At 31.7% G+C, this 16,038-nt stretch overlaps 2 protein-coding genes across 2 annotated transcripts in view; both read right to left on the bottom strand.

Annotated features, from left to right (window-relative positions):
* Positions 1-231: 231 nt before the first annotated feature.
* Positions 232-2,374, bottom strand: LOC110994507 (esterase FE4). The gene is made up of 3 exons (XM_022261175.2): positions 2,099-2,374; positions 671-1,911; positions 232-441 (listed from the first exon to the last, which is right to left on the bottom strand). Exons 1-3 carry the CDS (start codon positions 2,288-2,290, stop codon positions 255-257), a joined length of 1,620 nt encoding a protein of 539 aa, XP_022116867.2. The 5' UTR covers positions 2,291-2,374; the 3' UTR covers positions 232-254.
* Positions 2,375-3,667: 1,293 nt separating this feature from the next.
* Positions 3,668-16,038, bottom strand: part of LOC110994496 (cyclic AMP response element-binding protein A) — a 79,126-nt gene continuing 66,755 nt past the window's right edge. Inside the window, exons 3-7 of the mRNA XM_022261163.2 lie at positions 9,196-9,386; positions 7,817-7,964; positions 7,136-7,320; positions 6,631-6,774; positions 3,668-6,227 (exon numbers count right to left, since the gene is read on the bottom strand). Of these exons, the coding sequence (XP_022116855.1) occupies positions 6,039-6,227; positions 6,631-6,774; positions 7,136-7,320; positions 7,817-7,964; positions 9,196-9,386 (857 nt within the window). The 3' untranslated portion in view covers positions 3,668-6,038. The remainder of the gene's footprint in view (positions 6,228-6,630; positions 6,775-7,135; positions 7,321-7,816; positions 7,965-9,195; positions 9,387-16,038) is intronic.

Genomic DNA, 16,038 nt, shown 5'->3' with positions numbered 1-16,038 from the left:
TGAAATTATATATAATGGATTTATAATTAAGACTGAAAGTTTTATTATGTATAAAGGTTATTAATTAAGAGTCTAGTCTGAATTGGATTTTTACATAAGTTTTATATTAAACTATTGTAAAATGGAAATAAATTTTGTTTTAAGTAAATTGTTCTTCCACGTTATTTTTTTTCAATTTTATTTATTATTATATATTTTAATTATAGTCTTATTAATAACAAATATATTTATTTAAATTAATTTGCAAGTAAGATTTATATTTTGAGATATTTATTATATTGTCCAAAAGCTTCATAAAATAAATCCCAGAATGCCATTCTCTCCTTATTGACTCTATTTTCAATTTTGAGTTCTGAGTCTATTATCATATATGGTCTGTTTCCTTCTGAGACAGGAGTCCATTTGATTGGCAATAACTCATCAACTGTTGGTGTTGGGTTTCTGAAAATTGATGAAAAACATTAATTACGGCGAAAACTTTTACTGTAACTTGTCCTTTCCAAGATTTCTCATATTTTCAATAATCTCTTCATCGTAGAACCACCAAACATTTTGAAATTACATGATATTATAATAGCTTAAATAATGAGGGAAATTTGGGAGAAAAAATGACTTCACCGAATCGACCAAAGGCAAGTACGTAACAATTTCTATGTATAATTTTGCTTACCCATATTTGATGAAATTTGCCCAGAGCTTTGTAACACGGCTGATAACAAATTGATTTTCGTCATTTTCTTCAACTACGACGTCTTTATATTGGAATAGATATTTCAGTTCCTCACAATGCGGTGCCCCTTCTTTATCTTGATTTGCAAGGTATCGGAACTCATATTCATATACAGGACTTGCTTTTTCATTTAATAAATTGACTAGTGTTCTTTCAATCGGGTGATTATATAAGAAATCAGTAGTAAAGGTTTCTAGTTCGGTAGTTATATCTCGCGATATTGCTTTGTCTCCAATATAAAAGTGCCTAACTGTTTGTGCCGCTTTCGCTATCTTATCATCATCCATAATAAAGTTATCCTTTAAAGTATCCAGGAATGGATCAGTCTTGTAGTAATCATCAGCATTTTTGGCTTGCGAACCATAATGTTCTTTACTGGTTTGTCCGATTAAGATTGGAGTATTTTTAACTTTCTTTGCATTCGATAAGGAGAATGGATTTGTGTCGATGAAATTTTCAACTCCATCAAAATGTTTCTCTTTACACGGTCTTAATTTTAAATTCAAATCTGCAGCAGCTCGGGCAACCAACACATGCGACGACTTCGTTAAGAATTCTAAAGCTTTTTCTGTATCACTTGTATTAAAGCCTAAATGAGAGGATATTTTAATAGCAGCTTCTTCATCAGCTTCCGTAAATGAAACGGGTTTTTGAGGAGTGCCGCTTTGTACTATAACTTTGGAATACAATTTATCTTTTTTAGAATACAAGTGGTGTAATACTGATCCCGCACCTGCACTTTGCCCACCGATAGTAACGTTATACGGGTTTCCTCCAAACGCGCGAATGTGATTCCTCACCCAACGAATTGCTAAATATTGATCTTTCAAACCTGTGTTGCCAGGGACACTTGGTATATCAAGACACATGAAGCCGTAAGGTCCTAAGCGATAGTTGACAGTTACTACGACGATTCCTTGCTTTACAAGATTTTCAGGGCCGTAATTGCTTGCACTACCTTCGGCGTAGATGCCTCCGTGTATCCAAATTAATACTGGTAAGGGATTTTGCGAACTGGCTACAGTTGGAGTGTAGACATTCAATCGCAGACAATCCAATGTTTCCTCCGGACCATCTGCAGCTCGCAAAGGTGTTGAAGACTTAATACTTTGTGGACATATTTTGTTTCCGGCATATGCCTTATATACTTCGCTTCCAAAACCCGGATGAGGGTGTGCTTCCTGTAAAGTAAAAAATGTTTTAATTCACTTTTAGATGATAGATACTTTTGTTTTTGTCAAACAAATAAAACAATTGAAAACATAACAAAAACCTAATTCGTAATTAAGTCGGTATGTAATGTAAAACAGTATCAAACCGCGCGCCTATTATCTTGTATATGTTATATAACAAAGTCACGATACTCACTCCAAATGGATTGTTTAAATCCACTTCACCATAAGGAATTCCAAGAAACTTTGAATAACTTCCATCTAAAGATTTGAGACCACTAACCAGGCCTTGGTCTATTAAAACTAAGGGATCAATGCGAATTTGAGCGCCATACACATAATTTACAAAACTAAAAACAAAAACTACATCTAAAATGGCCATGGTCATAATGCCATTAATATTTAAAAAAACAAACTTTAACAAGAAGGAATAACTTTGGAAGTCACCTTAAAAATGAATTCAAGAAATTTTACCAGATAAATTTATGATGAATTGATAAAACAATTTTCATCTCGCTTATCGAATTTAAACTCGAAACGTCGAAGTGACTGTCATATTCCATATTAATTAAAGATAAATAATTTATTATATTTGAACCAACTACATTAAGTTATCTCTTTCTTAGTATTGAAAATATGCTTCATTATATTCTTTCTGGAAAGCAGGCCGTCGACGAACCCATATTTGATGTCGTTGATTATCTTCCTTCATCATTGATTACATTAATAGAAATAAAAATCCCGTTATGTAAGTGTATCCATTTTCCAGCTCACAAGCTTGTTTAAGACTATGTTGTATTAATAGTGATTTTTTTAAAACGACCTTTCATAGACAACATAAACATTTCAAAGAGTTACGAATGTATTCAAATCCAGGTGTACCGCTTATTAAAGTCTCCTTTATATTTAATAGTACTGCAGTAATACTAAGCGTAGGGAAGTATTCTCTAAGTTATTTTTAATTTATGCCTTGTACTCGATAGATGCTTAAGGTATAAGCCGTGTCCTTTGATTACATAATCCATACTTTAATGGTCTAATTTGATAAATAGCACTCAGAACCACTTAGAATGTCATGATTAACACGACGCTATCATAAATTGTACGAAATTCTGATCCAGTAGATAGCAACCTTGTCATTGATAAGATATTTAAAAAGAAATATACCATATATACTAGAATTCAATTGTACAGTGTTTTTAGAGTTAATAATGTAATGTAATGTTTGAAATATTAATACGAATTTGCGTTAGCTATCTTAGCACTGATAATGAGTGTTCTATGACTGCCAACCTTTTTAACACTAGCGTTTAGTGCTAACTAGAACCATTCATATCATATCAAAGCTATTCTAGCTTGAAAACGTATGTATGGCAGAACAATTGTCATTTACCTCAACACCCGTAATGCTGATGTCAAAATCGTGTGATCACGCGGAACTATTTATTGAGACCGGAATCACTATTGGAAGTGGACTTAGGTGCCGTCATGAGCTTTGTTTATGAAATAATGTAACATGGTGCAAACGCTCCTTACAAATGTAGAGTAAAAGAAAACACTTGGCGATTAAATAGAGTGGCCAGAGCTTATTGCCAGTTCTTCTCTTCCGTTCTACGCCCTTGATTTGAGAACTGGCAGTAAATGTAAAATTAGTAGCATTAAATGTATATTCCTTTTTTGACGTTCATAAGTGTAGGTACATTGTGTTAACTACATGAATAAATTGGTTTTGACTTTACTTTGACTAACAAAATAAAACAACTGATTAAAATCCGATCTTTATTAGCTCAAAAGTGACAGTATGTAATGTTTGAAAAATAATACAATCATAATAAAACAAACGATTTAACAAATCATGACTCAAGGTAACAGAATAGTTTTAACAAATAAAACTATTATCATAATTACACATCAAATGTGTAACGATACGACAAAGCGATATTTCTAATCTTGATATTTAAGAATCAAATGGACCAATATGTCGCTCCAGAGGTTAGCTTGTTTGGCATTACAACGAAATATAATGTACACACAGCGAATTACCAACTATCATAAATTCATAAAAATCTTTAAAATCACTCAGCTGTAGACGGTAAATGCCATGTTAGGAATTAAATATTGACCTAAAATTTAAATACTAAGCTCCACAGAGACCTCTCTTTCACTATCCGCGTAATTGTAGACAATTTTGCAGGCACACACACAGTTCCAAATATGTAATACATATATCTAACATGTATAGCGACAGACACGTAAACAGTATACATACATATAATTAGAAAAAATCTCTTAAAATATATTTCAATAAATTCTTTTATTTATCCTCGTTGGGATATATGTACAATATAACATTAGCGCAGTATAAATAGAAATATTTCTTATATACTAAATAGGAAGAACATCTAATGTAAAAAAGAATTGCACAAATTGTCGTACTAAATGAATATGCCAATCAATTGAGATAGTTTGATTATATAAATAAGGATTATGCATCGTATTACATGATACGTTTATACTAAAATCGTTTTGTACGGAGATAATAATAAGTACTAGTGTTTACTTTAAGTCACAGATAATAAATGGAATGTTCATTTAAGCTGCACTGTCAAGTCTGAATGCTTGTTCAATTAAAAGTTGGCAAGGCCGTAACGAAAACAGCGAGATTCCATTTAAGATGGTTATTTAAAGTAAGTGGAAATTTATTCATAAATATATATTAAATTACAAAATGGTTGTACAATATATAAATCGCATTTATTGCTGTTAAACTAGGTTTGGCAAAATAAGTTTAGACTGTTTCCAAAAAGATTTAAGTTTGTATATGTATTAATTAGTTTAATCTTGAAAATTTGCCATAAATAGGGATTGAGCAAAAAATGCGAAATGAAACTGTTTTGTTTACATTGGCACCATTTTTACACATATATTAAGTTTTAAGTATCGTAATTTTCGTTGAAGGCATGCCGTTTTGTACTTATCGATACACAGGCGCATATCCCAAAGCGTGTTCCATCCATTCCACGTTCTGGAATACAAACCGTAGAGCAAGGAATTAAAGGCTCCAAAAATCTACTGTTACTGATAGACTAGACAACCGAAAATATGTTTAATAATCCGTCTTTAAATAGGTCCATTTATAACTAATCTTAAATATGCGTTAAATCTCTAGGACGATACACTTTTCTCTATAAATGCAAATTCATGGAATTCAGTGGTACGCGGTAAGGTGACCTTACCTATTAAGCTAATAACATGTCCGATAAAATCTAGTTCACCGCGATATTACTAATAAGTAGTACCATAACATTCGTACGAAATAAGAAATTCGTAAACTTACATTAAAAAACACTTGGTAACGCTTATAAAATTTATTTGGATAAAATCATTTTGTTTATTCAAATACACAATATAAATATTTTTCTAAGAAATATTAAGAATATATTTTAGGCATTTATTTAACAGCAAATATCGAGTTACATTTAACCCACAACTGCACATTGAAATAGGCTTAATATAGTTAGCGGTTTTACTATTTTACGAGATTTCAAACAACACACGTATAACAATAAACGTTCATGTAGAGCCCAACGTATCCCTGTTTCACCGCCAATTCGATAGATGGCGCTGACTTAAATACGAGCTTCAGGCCTGGTCAGCACCACAAAATACCTATTACTAACATAGTGAGCAACCATTCAAACTCTAACAGTCATTTGGATACCTAAATAACGTTCGATAAAATGTAAATTACATCCAAAATATACATCCTTAAATATAAGTAATGGGACAGTGTCGTTGTCATATACTATTTATACAAAAGCGAACTGTGAGAATGTTATACCTAGCCTTCTCACAGCCAAATTGTCTGGTTAAATGACCACATTAGAACTGGCAATAATACTGCTGTATGATTATAAACGTTGGTAAAGTTGTGAAGGAAAATAAAACTTTAATAAGACTGAAAGAAGTTGCAAAAATTGATTTTCGAAAGAAAAGATTCATCTAACCTAAGTTTATATTCACAATTTAATTTTGCCATTCATTAATCAATGACGGAACGTCAATCGATCAATTTTGTATTGAAGTGGTACAGACGGTGAATTAGTCCTGTATGACGTCATCGGCTATTTGTGACGTCACTTCCTACCCCCTCGGTTCACAAGAGCCTGAAGAGCGGCCAATTGACTCATTAGACTTGCATTCTTCTGCTCTAAGTTGTCTACTTTCTTCCTATAATCCGTATTCTCTGATAAAAGTATCTCCACTTTCCTTTCTAATTGGTCCATGTATTCTTTCTTTTTGCGTCTGCTTTCTTGTGCAGATATCTGAAAATGAAAGACATATTTTAAATAGTGCCAAATCATTCTATAGGCCACAGACTGAACAACTTTAATAGTTGTACATTGATAAAATGTAATTGGTTTTTGAAAATAATTACTTATTGGTAAGTAATTGTACTAAACATTCTGAGAGACATTCATTTATTTACAGCTAATAAACTAATATAAATGTCTAATTCAGATGTTTATTACATTTGTGAAACTTTAAAGTCCACCGCTAAATGTGGATAGTCAGAAAAATCTAGAAGGATATTCACTAAAAATATATATTATTTAAATTCCAATTTACTTATATTTTGTAGATCAGGCCTTAGTAAACCAGTAAATAACTCGAGGAAAATAAACTTAATACTGTCGACCTTTTCGATGAAAGTTAATATTGAATTACCTTATTTTTAATTTTCCTCCTAATTTTCTTTAGAGATTTTTCCTCAGCCTTGGTCAGGGGTAGGCGTGTGGGTACAGGGTAACCTTCCGCTAGCAATGTGCGCTTTTCTTCCTCTGTTAGCATTAGAGTGCCCGTTGAACCTTTCTGCAAGTATATTTTTAAAGTTAAATAGATATACAAACGTCTTTAGCGAACGTAAAACATCGAGCTTCTAAGACACAACAATTGACTTTATATAGTAACATAATGTACACTGTGAACGTCAAATAAGAATAGAATAAAAAAAATAATATAATATGTATATTGAATGCTTTTAATTTTACATTTACTGCCAGTTCTCAAATCAAGGGATCAATCAAGAGAAGAACTGGCAATAAACTTGTATCTTGTATGGTGTCAGGCACATAAGGCGAATCACCTACTTGCCTTGTTGCAGCACCACTGTTTGGAGAAGATATTATATGAAAATTTATTTTGTTAAAAAAGATAAAGAAATATAACTAACCGGTTGGCTACTTATAAGTGGCGTATTAATAGGTTGTCGAGAGTGGTGAGACACGTAGAGATGGGTCCTGCGAGAGGGCGGGGCCGGCGCAGTCGGCGGTGAAGTCTCATGGGCAGGCGACAATGCACCTTCACTGTCTGATGAAGACAGGGAAGATGGCGGCGTTGGTGGGAGATTGAAGCCTGCTGTAGGATCGAATAATATATTTTACTATATTGTACACTTAACGTCCACACGGTATCTACAGCCGAACATATGTTTGTGGTTACGACAATTTGTCGAAAACGATATATTATATGTATTAGTCTAATAACCGCTCTATTACTATATTAGAATAGCTGAATGCGATAATATTTCTGATTAATGTATCCACTATTTATGAACTATTTAACCACATATATGTATAGCATTGCTTACATAACTTAACATTTAACTTTATGACTTCAATCCCAACAGCATTGTTGTTTTGTCCGGACAGGTATACTGTGCGTAACAACTCAATTCATACAGCCGATTTACAAAATTAAAATTCAGTATATTAATTTGTAAAGAGACTCTATTTAATTTGAATTCTACTGAATACTTTTATTAGCAGTTTTAGCAGCGCTTATCACTCTGCTTAGATTGTTACGTACTGTCAGAGTACAATATAAATTTATTCGTTAAAAAAGTATTTAATACCTGAAGAACCCGAGGATGTGACTTTGATGGAAAGTTTATTATTATTTAAGGAGTTAGCGATGCGCGGAGCGGTGCTTAGCAGTAATTGTGGTACTCCCGCCGCACCTACTTTCTGTAGCACGGCTTGTGGCATGTGGATTGTCCCCGTCTGAAATTTACATCAAAGAGATTAAAAGAAGTCCATAGATTAGATTAGATTAGAGAAGAAGAAAAAACCAGTAGTAAAAGACACACTTATGGCTTATATGTGATTCTCCAGACATCGCTAATGAAGGATAAATTTTGAAAGTGCCTGAACTTAACTTATTATTTATTTTATTTTTTATTCAAACAACTTGTTGCATAATGTACCATAGACGTATAACAAAACATAGATTAGTAATAATTGTATTATTCGATGTACTTAGTTAATACAATTATATCGTTAATTTTTGTACTACTTCTGGAAACATAATAGATATATTAGAATTTTCAACTTAATATTGAAAAATAATGTGGATCTCACGTTAATACTATCAAAAAAAGCAAAGAGAAAGTGGTAAAATGCTTGAACTCGATTGATCTTTAAATTTTGTACAGTCATTGTCGGGGTTTAGTCACGATGGCGTCGGGTTTCACGTATCTATTAAATGAAGAACTTGAAGCCTCATCACGTTTGTATGGCAATTGTCGGTTATTTATAGACCTTTAATCATAGCCGACTTGTGTAGCGAATTTAATACTTACTGCAAAACTTTTTATATTTGGTTGACAACTATCTAATGCCCTATTAAATTATTTATTAGTACCTGGATAACCGAGATTTGCTCGATTTTTTTTAATTGTGTTTTTTGGAAATTATATTTAAGTACGAATTATATAATAATAAAATGATGAAATATTAATAATATTTTTCGATCTTACAGACAGAATAATAAAAAAAATTGAACTGGCTGATCTAACTGATATTTAAAGAAAAAAGTCATCATCATTCCTAGCTAGATCCATTTATCGCTCCCGAAACCCCCCGTATACTAAATTTCATGAAAATCGTTGGAGCCGATTCCGAGATTTCAATTATATATATATATATACAAGAATTGCTCGTTTAAAGATCTAAGATAGTGTTATAAATCTACTTCAAAAATGTATAAAATTTGGAAAGATTATCTAATGTAAATTACGAATACAAAAATATTTTCGATGCTAGTAATTTGACAACTCAATTCTAAGTTTAGTAACTGTTTTGATTATTTATATAGCAATGAATGGACACACACCTATCACCATTCATTTCGGTGGAATTTAGAAATTAGCTTAAGCCAGATCATTAGCACCTTTACGAATGAAGACTTTTAGTGAAAGAATTTCAATAATTCCTCCATTATGTAGTTTCTTACCGTGTGATCAATGACGTAATCGACATGTGTGACTGGTGTGCCAGGAATTGGTGAAGGTGGACAGCTGGAGGCAGGTGACTCTGGCTCTGACTTGGGCTCAGCCTTCACTTCTGGTAGAGGTGAACTGCTGGAGCGCCGCCTGCTTCGCCACGCGCTTGCTGGTATAGCGGGGTAACATTCATCTTCCATATCTGGAAATAACAATAAAAGTTATAAATACATTACTAAAAATTTACTTATATAAAATTTAATTTTACAACTGTCTATGTAGAACAGATAAAATTTACGTACGTAAAAGATTATATATACTGTCAAATACTGTCTCTTATATTGATAATTTTGACATTTCACTAAAACTCTAAACATTAGTCTTCAACCGATAGCATGCCTTAAATAGAAGTGATGCATAAAATACATGTAAAATGATTCTAATTGAGAAAACATTGTATGGAAATTAAGAAGACACGCGAAGGCACGCAAATTACAGCAATTCCCAATGTTCTAGACCAGTGCGCAAGATCACGTGAACAATTAACCAATTGGAATTGAGTTTTACCAGGAATAGAAGAAACACTACTGCGTTTAATAAAAAAACGCTAAAATGACATTACCTGATGGATTCAATAAATGAAAACCATTTAGCTTATACGAGGTCGTATAATATTTTCTTATAAAAATGTACAAATAGCTTTCTTGTTTCTTTTTATATCGATTTCGTGACACTGGCAATGAAATAGAAAATCTTTCTATAACTAATTGAGTACGGATGAATCCATGACCATACAAAATTTAGAGAATTAATTATATATATTTTAATTTTTTATCGTCTATTATATAACTAAGCGTGTGTATAATACGTCAAATAAATTGTTTTTTTTTTTAAATTTATTAACAGTTGGACTAAGTCTTTCGTTTTCGTATATTTACGAAACTGATACAAATAATTTTAAGAAATCGCTATAAATTCACTTTTCAAAAATAAAGAGAAACAGCTAATTTCTGACTATTATTTTCTCTTATATTAGATAAACTAAGTCGTAATAAGCTAGAAGCTACCGTATATAATGGTTAAAACAACGACGATGTAACATTGATTAGATGAGCAGACGGTTCCGGGCTTACATCAGTAGAACAGGAACCTAATTAACTCATTAGACCGCTTATAACACAACAGTTATTGAAGTAATGTAAGGAACTGTGATATTTTGTGTAAGGATCATTTTATAATTAATATAAAAAATATAAGTATTCTCTTTTATTAACATAACTTTTACACATTTAAAGAAAAACACTTTTTTAACGGATTGAAGTTATGTATTATTGTAAACTTATAATTATTTAAACATAAATTTTAATTTAACAAGCACGCGGAACGTCGGATAAATTTTAAATTATATATAATTATAACTTTACAATAATACATAACTTCAATCCGTTAAAAGTGTTTTTCTATAAAAAATGTTGTTCACTTTGGGGAGGTCTGATTTCGGGAAGAATATTGCGTCCATTTAATTTATAAACAGAAACCTGTTGTTCACTGGTCCAACCAATCATTGTTTCACTGGTAATGAAGGTCTTTAGGTAATATGCAAGTTAATTACTGCGATATTTTAATTAAAACACCAGCTTATCGGGGAGATTTTTTGCGAAATAAATTACATTACAAAGAAAAATATAGGGTTATTGGACGATCTTTAATATTACATAATGCCATTTGTATCGGCTAAATCGGTTAAATGTTGTTAATAATTCTTGATATATATACTTTGGTATATACATATTATTTATTTCCACAAATCAATGATCAAGGAATCTTTCCTTTCCGTTTCCTGAATAAAGGATGAAGTATACAAAAAAATCTGGAGCGAACCTAAGCTATCTAAACATATTTTAACAAAAAAACTACGAACGTAGGTACATATATCGTATACGTGGAATAAGTGATACCATGATGATCGTATGTTCCAAAATAAACGTTTTTTTTATACAGCGCTAGATAAAGCCAAGGTAATTAAAAAAAAAATAAGTCTTATAACAAATACCGATTTTGGTACTTTTTTATTTATGATTTTAAAAATTCTTCGATATAATTATAATTTCACTTTGGTAAATGCTGGGTCATAAGTAAAATTCCGAAGACTAATAATTACGAATTAAATAAATCATGACTCAAGACTGCGATTGTATGCAAACTTAAACTTGTAAGTCATAACCCAATGATAACCTACCTATAAAATAAACAAAAAATGCAATTCAGTTAACATTCAGATGTCTTATTTAGAAGTTACTAACGGCTTTTATAAGCCATTTTGAAAATTATGCAATCAATTTGCATTCGCAGTCAATGCAATCAATTTTCGGCAAACAAATTCTTCAACAAGTCGAACAAGTTTTAAAATCTAGTATCCATGACTTTTAATATAACGAGTTTGACATTTAATTCGACATACAAAAATTTTTGTCATCAGAGAAATATATGCCTTATTACAAATTGGAAGATGCCACAGTCGCCTGCGTGATTTTTAATTAATTGCAATACATTGAAGTTTGTCTGTACGGACCTTTCACCAAAATGGAGGTAATTTATTCGATCCGGTCGCTGCTAATAAGAACTGCCGTGTGTAACGGTAACTATAGAGTACTAGATAAATTAAACGAGTAATTAACAGAAAGGGTATAAAAAACCTGTCAGCTGTCACTGTCGATGAAAACGAACGTGTCACTGTCAACAGATGTCATTCCACATTCATAATTTTAGTACATCCAATCAGCGTAAAAACAAAAAATAAAAACTTCCACTATTCACTACAAACTTTCTTAATCTTTAATAAACAGATATTGGAAAAATACAATTTTATTAACTATAGATTGTTTGCCGTTACTCTCTCATTGACTCGTGAAAGGTTTTTTTTTACTTTCAATGGACAATGTAAACAGTGAAGGCAGCGGATCGTGAAGTTTCCACAGAGATTTCCTCTTAAGCTCACGGTGTCTAGTCGACAAGCAAAAGCGTGGCAAATTCGACTCGACATCAATCGCTTTTTTATCTGTAAAATTATAAAGCGAGGTTCTTTGAACTTTGTATCCAGAGATTGAATACGGTAAATTAAAGATATCTTTTTTTCCTATTTGATGTCAATCATTTATTAACGAACGTAGATTTGAAAAGTTTCTTTTTTATTTGTATCTATTTAATCGTAACTTAAGATCTGTATGTATTCACCTGTGTCTGAAAATTTATGGCTTTGTAAGATTTTAATGTATTTTAAAAAATTTGGTTAAGAATTTGAACTTTTTTTTAAGTTCTTTTAAAGTTATTTTAGTGTTTTTTTAGTAAATCACTAAAATAATGTAATGGTTTTTAATTAAGAAACACACAGCTGCAATTTTCATTGTATTTATGGAAGAAAAGCCAATTATCATTAAGTAGGTAAGTGGGTTGTAAGAGTAAAACACCGAGGTCTAGGTCACTGATAACGTCACTGTTATTGTAATATGTTCGATAACTCTATCGACAGGATTTATCATCCCAAGATTAACAGAATACAATATACTGTTGATAAGTGACCGGTCGTGCAAACAGTTTATTTTGTTGCAAAGTATTGTTTAATGTATAGAATCGATCAGTGTATTCGCAATATTGTATGATAAAAAATACATCTAGGCGTTATTGTTCCCGATATATGTAGGATATAATATATATCATACAATTATCTACTCATAGCTCATTTGACACCGAATTTAACGACGACTTTTTTAATGAATTTAGCAAATGTACCAGACTATGACTTCATCAGGAATTCTCATTGTTAAACAAAACAGTAGCGGTACTTTCAGGTCTTGGACTCTTTTTGTATGTGTTTAGTAATCATTTGTTTTATTATAGACAATTTGGTGATCAGACTTCCGGGCCACTTTCCTTACGATGTTTATTAATCTACGCACTGTTCCAACTTCAAATACAAATGTCTGTAAAACCGGTCTCTTTATATTTTTAACTTAATAATAAGACTAACAAGAATAATAATCATATTTTATTACGGTATTAGCGATTTACAATTGATTATTCGTGATATGAGAATGGTATTCCGTCCTTGACTTAGGTACAATGATGACTCAGTCAGTTATCCCGGACGCAAAACCTGTTCATATAGATATTGGAATTTCCTACTTCTGTGAAGGGAAATAAATACGCGCGTATCGTAACAATGAACGTTGATAGAAATATAAAATAATTCAATAGTAACTAACGATATTTCTAAATATATAAACAAATCACAAATAAAATGTATTTGCGTCCAGTAAACAAAAAATTACAAAGTTATCAATAATTTTGGTACTTAATATTCGTTCGAATATTCTTATTAATCTTTATATAATAGTATCCTCAGTATGATTCAGATGTAATACCAGACAGAGGCAGTTAATACATTGACTACAGGAACTAGCGAACAAAGGCACAGAGGTGACATTTAGTCTTTGCTGAATCATCCCGTGAGATTGCAGTTGAAATAGCTATTCAGTTACGCATTCGTTTAAAGACTTGTTTTAGATGTATTAATTGGGTTAGTAGACTGGAGTAAGAAACATGCATACAAATAAATATACCTAATAAACGCTTTCACTGAGTTTGTTGAAATATGACAAGGGCGAATTATAACTATTGGTCGTGCATTAGAACTATGCAATCAATGCAGGAGTCATTTACAAACGGCACGATTACAAACATCGAGAGGTTAAAGGCACAAAAGTCTCATCCCAAGTTCCAGTCCTCACTGAAAACAATAGGCGATATGTTGAATTAAAAAAACTGAAATTAAAAAAAAACAATCTTAACTTTGGTATTCCTTAGATCAATTAATATGTTGATTCGCATTTATCGAACAATTCCCCGTTGATTGTTTTCGGTCGAAGTATCTGTTTTCGTGTATGCGTATATTACGGGGGAGTCAAAATCACGTTCCGCCCATGAATGTATTAACTATCCTTTAAAAATCTTAAAAATAGAAATACCACACGATTTTCACGTGAAAGTCACTAGAAATAGTCTATAAATCCCATAGCACATCGCTCAATACATAAGTAATTAAGTTTTCATTCACGACAAGCGAAAACGAAAGCCGAACATTGTTATTACAAGTATTATTATTGTACCGTGGGTGTTCACACGACACTTATAATCCATTATGTTTGTACACTATGAATGTGAAAATGAATACGGAAAATAATTATTTATATATATGCGGGTACATCTAGCCCGCTATTATTATAATTGACGCTTTGGAGATAAAATCGGTCACTTCCGAACGGTTCATAACAATTGAATGAAGTTGCATACGTGTGAGCGAACGATTACAAAATGGCGCCGCATTCCTTTCGTTCAAACTTATAGGTCAAAATCGTACCTCGAATCCCATTCGTCTTAAACACTGTCAAATATGTCAAACTTCAAAAAAAATAGGATTCTGTGGGCCGCATTCACCCGCAAATGATATACTGGGACCCGAAAATAAGCAAACATAAATTTATAAAAATATTTACAATTCGTTTGTTATCAATATTAGATTATTCACTGGTTCCACGAAATCCAGTATAAATTATCTCTCAACGATTATTTGATATATTCATGAATAAATGTACGTAGCATAATAAAATTGTATCGTCTGTAAGTACATAGAAAATTTATAATTTACTGTGAAAAATTATATACAATAAACTGTTTTGTGTTAAGAAAGGTTGTAACTTTGGATAAATTTATTCCGAAACAATTTAAAATAATATATGGTTTAAGAGTAATCTAAATACACAGCCTAGAAGTAAGCGGTAGTGCCATCAATGCCTAGGACCACGGCTAGCAAAGATGTCCTAGCCTTACGATACCTAGAACTCATTTATTAGTACTTAAACTTCAATACATAACAAAACGTATCAATTACGTTGTATATCTTATTAATTAAAACAAAATCAGTGTAACAAAGCATGTTTTGTCTCTTTCTTTCAAATTAAGTTTACGCTGCGGTATAGAGACATAATAACTTAAGTTTTAAAGGTGAAATTTGATGTTTTTGTGACTAGGGGGAACGTTTATTACACGAATTCTGCTATGGAATCTGTGGACAAGTTTTAAATACGTTCATTGAGCGGTGTTTAAGTTCTCCTCAAATAAATTTTCTATTACCTACATTTTTAGTTTGTATTCTCTTGAGTATTTACTACTTTCTGTTAAAGAGTAAATTAATAAGCACACAATTATAATAATATAAGACAGGCATAGTAACAATTGCTTGATAGTTAATATTTGCAACGTGAGATAATGCCTTTAATCTAATTTATTGAATTGATTAAAAACGAAATATCACGCACACACGTACAGTCTACGAATTCCATTATGTGACAGACATAATAACACGCTCAATGTGATATTTATATGAAGTAAATAATTATCTTTAATTCATCGCTGTGAATCAATTGATTGTTAAAAAAATTGTGGTCATGGGCGAAAAAATTTCAACCATTTGCTTAAGTCTAATTAAATTAAACACTCGGCTCTTTAAATAGACCAAGTTTGACAGAAGCTGCAACTGGAGCTTGCGAGAAATCATAAAGAAAACCTTAAGGCCCTATTCCAGCCGAATTGCGGTGTCAGTGTATCGGGGTGGACTACGGTGGGCAATGGAGAGCTGTAGCACTGAGGCGCGCTGGCCCGTAATAACAATTAGTTATTTAAACCATTTAATTAATGTAAATTATGTAAAATATGTATTAAATTATGTTCTAAATTCAATTGTTAATTAAGTGTCAAAATTTGGTTATGTTTGGATTTTTTTCTATCTAGAGAACTTT

Source organism: Pieris rapae, chromosome 18 (assembly GCF_905147795.1).
Source record: "Pieris rapae chromosome 18, ilPieRapa1.1, whole genome shotgun sequence".
In the NCBI taxonomy this organism is placed as follows: Eukaryota; Metazoa; Arthropoda; class Insecta; order Lepidoptera; family Pieridae; genus Pieris; species Pieris rapae.
This window is presented reverse-complemented; position numbering and strand designations above follow the sequence as displayed.

Excerpts from the sequence above, each read along its gene's own strand:
- LOC110994507 (XM_022261175.2), bottom strand. The coding sequence starts at position 2,290 with ATGACCATGGCCATTTTAGATGTAGTTTTTGTTTTTAGTTTTGTAAAT. Across the intron at positions 1,912-2,098 it reads ATTTAAACAATCCATTTGGA|GAAGCACACCCTCATCCGGG; the intron begins GTGAGTATCGTG and ends TTTACTTTACAG. Across the intron at positions 442-670 it reads GCAAATTTCATCAAATATGG|AAACCCAACACCAACAGTTG; the intron begins GTAAGCAAAATT and ends ATCAATTTTCAG.